The sequence below is a fragment of the Silene latifolia genome, chromosome 2 (assembly GCF_048544455.1).
Source record: "Silene latifolia isolate original U9 population chromosome 2, ASM4854445v1, whole genome shotgun sequence".
Classification (NCBI taxonomy): domain Eukaryota; kingdom Viridiplantae; phylum Streptophyta; class Magnoliopsida; order Caryophyllales; family Caryophyllaceae; genus Silene; species Silene latifolia.
In genome coordinates this window covers 51,562,902-51,570,101 of record NC_133527.1, presented here as the reverse complement: position 1 = coordinate 51,570,101, position 7,200 = coordinate 51,562,902, and the positions used below count along the sequence as shown (strand labels likewise).

Below are 7,200 nucleotides of genomic sequence, written 5' to 3'. Positions count from 1 at the left end.
ATATACCATTAACTTATACTCTGTAATTTGCTTTTAAAAGGAATTCATCAAGCATGAGACTCTTGCGAAAAAATAAATCAGGAAAAAGAATGTTAATTTGATACACATCCAAATCTTAAAACCAATTAACAATAACATGAATGGGTAAATAAAGGGAAAATAATACCATGATGTTTCACCCTTGACACTTACACTCCGTATGTTTAATATTGGGCATTTGGGCATGCACCTATATAATCCTGCAGAAATACACAACGATACACTCAGGTTAGTGAAACCATACAAAACAACTTAAACTCAACTTGATAGTATAATTCATGTAGATAGTATAACGCAAATTCTTGTTTACAACGGTTGTAAACACGACAATAATGAAACGGACTCGGATACTGGTTATTTAAACCCAAATAACAAGTGATACGGGTTGACTTAATTAGACATATGGTAAAAAAAAAATATCCACAAAAATAGCAACCAAATAATACACATACCTTATTTACAATATTCTCTTTTGACTTTGTATTATCTCACGTTCCAATTAACAGCTTCATCTTCTACCTTTCTTGGCCTCCATTTTTTTTTTCCCGTGAAAGATGACCAACAATGACAATGATGATACAATACCTCCACTCCATAACGACGATATTGTAGATGAAGATGTTAATCCTGGTTCAATTATTTTGAAGGACGGATCAATTGTTTCTCTAAAAGAAGGTAATGCACGATTTTGATGCGTTTAATTTGTCTTCTTGTCAATTGTTTGATGCGTTTAATTAGTCTGCTCGTCAATGATGCTCACATATTTGATGCGTTGATTGTTTATGCATTTAATTGGTCTGCTATTCAATTATTTATGCGGCTGGTTCAATTAAATCCATTCTGATGACACAGTAAAGAGAAAATGTGACCAGTTAAGTATATAATGTGACCAGTAAAGTATATAATGTGACCAGTAAAGTATATAATGTGATTGTGTATGCATTTAATTGGTTTTCTATTCAATTGTTTATGCGGCTGGTTCAATTTATCATCCAAAATTCATGTATGATCAATATTATTTCGTATAATTTCAATCGTTCATCATTTTTCTTTTGTCTGTAATTTTTCAGATTTTGATGCCTCTGGTTCTCTCGTCGGATTGAAGGCTACAAAGTGGGAATACTTACTCACTCTGTACAACAAACATGCCGCAGCAACTGGTTTTGGTACCAGAAAAGGCACTCGTCGTATCGAAAAGAATGTCGAGTATGAGAGATATTTTGTCTGTAACTGTCTGGGTGAGCACGGTAATGGCCGATCATTGAATTCTGATGGGACACCCTCTTCGTCAGGTACCCAAACGAAGAAAGTCAACATCACCAGATCTGTTTGCAAGGCTTTCATTTGGACACAACTCAACGGGAAAGGCCTTTGGGAAATATTAAACCATAACCTTGATCATAACCATAGCTTAACGCCCCCTCAATGGCAACATAACCACAGGTCAGAGAGGAAAATAACCGCTGAAGAGGGTGAGGTGATTGAAATGATGACCGAAGCCTTGGTTCGACCATATGTCCAATATCGTGTTTTAGCTGCTATTTCTGGAGGCGAGGAGTTTGTTGGATATACAAAGAGAGACCATATCAATTATGTTAATATGCTTAAGATGCGTGCTATTGAAGGCGGTGACGCATCAACCTTGGTCGAATTGTTGACCAAATGTCAATCTGAAGACCCAGGTTTCTTTTACCGTTTGAAATTTGGTGCCGACGGAAGATTATGCCATGTTTTCTGGCGGGACTCGGTGATAAAGGAGGATTATTATTGTATAATGATGTGCTTATCTTTGACACCACTTACCGTACAAATAAATATAACTTGATTTGCGGTCCGCTAATTGGGATTAATAACCATTGGTCGAACATTATGTTCGGGTTTGCATTCATATCGAATGAACAAGATGAATCATTTGAGTGGTTGTTTAATGCCTTCAATGAATCAATGGGCGAAGATGTCCGTCCTGTAACTATTTTTACTGATCAAGACCTTGCTATGACAAATGCCATCAAAGAGGTAAATAACACTTAACTGGTCACATATTCTTACGTAAATGGTTACAATTTATTATTTAGCTGTAAACAGGTGCATATTCCCACGCAAAAGTGTTACCCTCATAAGTAAGTTATAAATAGTTACATAATTTTTTGAAAATGGCTACGTATAATTCAACATGTGCATATTTTGTAATCAAATGTTGATACAGGACCGACTTTGTGTTATTTCTGTTGTTTGTGACCCATTCTGATGACATTAGTGGCCACTTTTAGTTATGAATTAAATCCTTTCTTTTGTATCTTATTAAGATCAAAATGTGACCAATTTTAAGCTATGTGTAGGTTTTGAATAACTACTATAGAATTTCCTTATTTTGTGTTGTTTGTGACCATTCAGGCTAAAATAGTGGCTGATGTTTTCATTTCTTTAACCTGTTATAGTACGGTTACTTTATGTACTTACATGGTCACATATTCATAGTAAGATGGAGACATTCTATATTTACGTTATTAATAGTTACCCCCTGAACTGTTATTACTCAATTGCTAGGTTTATCCAACTTCAAGGCATAGGTTATGTCAATGGCATATCCAACAGAATGTTGTTTCACACTATGGTTCACTGAAGCATAATCGATCATTCCAGCCCGTATTCAACAAATGTCTTAATGGTTGTTATAGCGAGGCGGAATTCGAAGATACATGGAGGAAAATGATATCAGATTACGGACTGTAAGATAGTGATTGGTTTGATCGTCTATATACTTTAAGGTAAAAATGGTGCACCGCATTTAATAAGGGATACTTTTCAGCAGGTATATTATCGTCGCAACGGAGTGAAAGCACCAACCATGCTTTGGGGTTTCAAGCAACTAAGACTACTTCACTTACCGAATTCTTTCACGTATTTGAGTCAACAGTTAGAAGATGGAGGTCGGAAAAGGAACGAAATGAATTTAATAATATTCGTGCCAAGCCCACATCTGTGTTTCCTATGGTGGACTTATTAGATCATGCATCCCAAGTTTATACACTGAAATTGTTCAGGGCATTTGAGAAGGAATTCGGTATCGCAATCGGTACAAGGGCTATAGAATGTACGACTGAAGATCATATTAAGTCATACCTTGTGTATCCATCGGGTACTGATGAAAATCCACACCATGTCACCTTTGATTCTTCTAACTTGCTTATTGACTGCACGTGTCGTAAATTTCAGGAATGTGGAATGCTATGCTTCCACTCCATCCGCATCTTACACCTCCGGTCTGTTTCCGAAATTCCCGACCGATACATTTTAAGGAGGTGGACTAAGTTTGCCAAGAAGGAAGTGTGGGACAGACTTCTTCCTAATGATAGGCGTAGAAGTGGCATTAATGAGGCTGTTAATTGATGGCGTCAATCGCTTACCATGTTCAACAATCTGATAACAAAATGTCAGAGTGTACCCGAAGCGAGGTCGTTATTGGACCATGCTTACTCAGGAGCTCTAGAAGAGGTCCAAACTTTTTTCAACAGTAGAAGAGCGTCAGAGTGTCCAACAAATAGTGCTCCACGCACAGGTCCTACGATACTTGATCCTAAACGAGCAATTACGAAGGGGCGTAAACAAAGGAAGAAAAGAGGGATACAAAAACGAAAGTCAAACCGTCCCGCTAAAACAAATGAGGTCGAACTGCCATACACTCCCATTCCGAGGCTCTTATAAGCAAAATAAGTTTTTACTTTGCGGTAGTTGGTACTATGCATTTTTGTTTTGCTTTATTTTTTGAACGTAGCATTTTTGTTTTAGTCACCGAATATTTATACATTGTTTTTCTAATTAAATTGTCGCAAAATTATTTTTTCTAGTGCATGTTCCGATATTTGGTTACAATTTGTTTCATGATATGTTGCTAGTAATAAGCTAATAAATAGCAGATACATGGCTACAAATAGTAGATATACGGCCACAAAATAAAATAACTAATTCATTTAAAAAATACAAATAGTTTAAAATTGGTCACTAAGTATAAAAGAATGTTCACAAACATTTAAAAAGTACTCTTAAACAAATGTTCCTAAATCTGGTCACAATCTATAAATATTATTAAAAAGCTAGACATTAAACGCCACATAGACATATGTGACTTGGCAACAATTAATTGTGACGTGGCAAAATATAGTCCACGTGGAATTATTAGCATAGTAGTACACATGAAATTTTTTTATCAATTCCACATTTAAAAGTTACTCTCATAATTAATGGTAAAAAACTATATTTAGATAATTTTAATTTCATAGGATAATTTTTAAATCACTCTCATGCAAAGTGGATTTAATAATAATAATAATCTATAAATATAATTAAAAAGTAACCCAAACTATCAGCCATCAACTAAATGTCTTATTTTAATTTCATAAGATAATTTATAAATCACTCTCATGCAAATCTTTTACATTACATTTTTCCTTGCTCCATATTTATGTATGTAAAATCAATAACTCTATAATCTAAATACAAAATCTATATATCTAACATAAAGGCATGCTAAATTACCTAACATAATCTACATGTCATATCTATACAATAATATAAAAAGGCTACCTTGAGCATATGTATAAGACATGCGACAACGTAGAATCACTAAGAAACTTCCATTTGATAATATGTGACTAATTAATAATATTCATTCATAGAATTAAGATAGAATACTTATTATCACGTTTATGACTCCTTATTCATGTCTAACTCTTCATTTTCTCTTTAGCTCTTCCTTTTCCTTTTTGATGATTCCTTTCTTCTCTAAATTTTAACTCCTTATTTGATGCTAAGTTAATATAAGTAAAGTCTTTAAAATAAGCACTTTTATTTTTTATCCTCTTTTTCTAACCTTTTGGCATATTCATATGTTATTGAAACTTTCCATTGCATATAATTTTTATTAATCATTTGTATTTGTGAAAAAAAATAAAGTTATATCATACATAAGATTTGTGTTTTATTTGGTATTGTTTAAATAACTTTTATTGATGTCAATTTGTATTTCTCACCTTGATTTATTTTTGCAGATGGAATGGTACAATTTTCTTATTATTGCAAAGTTGGATTGTGCAGTTAATTACGTTATACATAAGGTATGTTCTATTAGTTTTGTTTGTGTAATTTATATAAGCTTATTGTAAAATGCACAGTTTTTTGCAATTTATCCACTAATATCGCTTTGTGGTAGATTTATTTTATACTATCTTTATGTAAACCCTCTTACAAGATTAATTGAATTATCGTTAAACGTATGTTTGTCTCTTATTCTATTTTTGTAGGTGATGCTTCATTTGTCTTCTCATAATATTAACATAGTATGTTAAAAAACTAAATGAGAAATGTGTAGGCAACATAAAGATTTACTTGAACAAAAACTTGATATCCGTCCTTAAACCATGTTCTAATGATATTAAAACGTATTTGGTGCGTAAGTGTCTCACTTGATATAAAAACAAAATATTTTTAGTTTTTAATTCGAATTTTGAGGATCTTAGTAAATTATTCTTTTTATAACTTTGTTTTTGTAAAAAAAAAATACAATATAGTTAAAAGGCTACTTAAAATATCTAATTTTAATTCACATGTCATTTTTATATTGGTTAATATTAAGGCTACATCAGACTTATTTATTAAAATTCTTCATAAGATTTACTAATATTTTTTTGATGGAAATCATAATACCGATCATGATTTAAATTATAAAAATTAATTAACAAATTACTCTCATCATTTAAATCGTACAATTTGTCCATCTAACTCTTCATTAACCATAGAGATAGTAGTTAAAAAGTCTTATATGTAATAAATAAGAAGTCTAATAATTTGGATTATAAAGCTACTAATAATATTTTTTTAGTGGAAACCATAAGATCATGTACTAAATTACAAAAATAAATTAAGAATTTACTCTCATTATTTAAAATTATAAATCGTAAAATTTATCCATTTAATTCCTCATTAGTAATAAAGATACTAGCTAAAAGGTCTTATATGTGGTAAATGAAAAATCCAATAACTTGGATTATAAAGCTTCACAATTTCTCATATTGTTACTTTTGATTTATTTCAAAACCATCTTAAATATTGTAATTAGCACACTTGCGAAAAAGTGAAATATAAGGTGTATATGTGCATGTGATTCAAATGTTCATAGTCTTCTTAAAAGTACTCCATATTTCTATCTTTTAAGATTTTAAAATTTTAAACGTTTAATAAGTTGTATAGTTAGTTTTGTAATTAAGATGATGCTTATTTAATTTTAATTTTAATTTTAACTATCTCAATTTGCAGATTATTGATTGTGAGGAGGCTATTAAAAAGTGGAGATTACATGTTTGGATCTAAATGTGAAAAACGAAAACATATTCGTTACTTTTTTAGTTGGCTTACAAAGCATCATCAAGATTCTCTATTTTACATGTATATTTTTGATAAAAAGTTAAATTAATAGTATCTATTTAACTTTCTTAAAAAAAAAACCTATCAGATATGTAACTGTGATCTTAGAGTGCTTTGTTTATCGACCTAACGACGCAATCGTTTTTAGCTTAATTATTTATGACGTACATCATAAATACATAAAAATAACAAATTTGTAAAAAATTTAAACAAACATTTATAGTTATAAAATTAGCTACATTAAATTGTTGACTACCAAATATTCATGAATAATATTAACATGTATTAAAATATATGGAATAAAATTCAAATAAAACTTCTGTTCCGGGTGTAATTCCAGAGCAGTTATTCGTTACCACCCGTGCTTGTAGAATGACGTCTTTGATTGAATCCTCCTTTCGGTCTCCTGAAACAATGAACAAACTGAGGGCTCGGCTTTGCACCGAGCGAACTCACTCCGACGCTCAAGTCAGTAAACTTAAGAGGATTAAGTTATGTGTTACTTGGCGAAGTATGTATTGTTGAGAGATAAGGAAGATATTACCAGATGAATAGTGATTCTTAGGTTAAATTGTGGATCCTTTCCTCAATGAGAGTTGAGGAGTATTTATAGACTTTCACCTTTTGTCACGTAGTGGCCAAGTGGCAAGCAGGTGGAAAGACTGATCTACCCTCGGCCGAGGGACCCATGGCAGGCCGGCGGGCCCTGTTGACTCGCCGCCGAGGGGTCTTGGATATGAG

General features: G+C 32.2%; 1 protein-coding gene across 1 annotated transcript; it reads left to right on the top strand.

Moving 5' to 3' along the window:
• Positions 1-593: 593 nt before the first annotated feature.
• LOC141640779 (protein FAR1-RELATED SEQUENCE 5-like) lies at positions 594-3,429 on the top strand. The gene is made up of 5 exons (XM_074449460.1): positions 594-714; positions 1,110-1,721; positions 1,943-2,055; positions 2,587-2,768; positions 3,084-3,429. The coding sequence occupies exons 1-5, from the start codon at positions 594-596 to the stop codon at positions 3,427-3,429; spliced, it is 1,374 nt and encodes a 457-aa protein (XP_074305561.1).
• Positions 3,430-7,200: the final 3,771 nt, after the last annotated feature.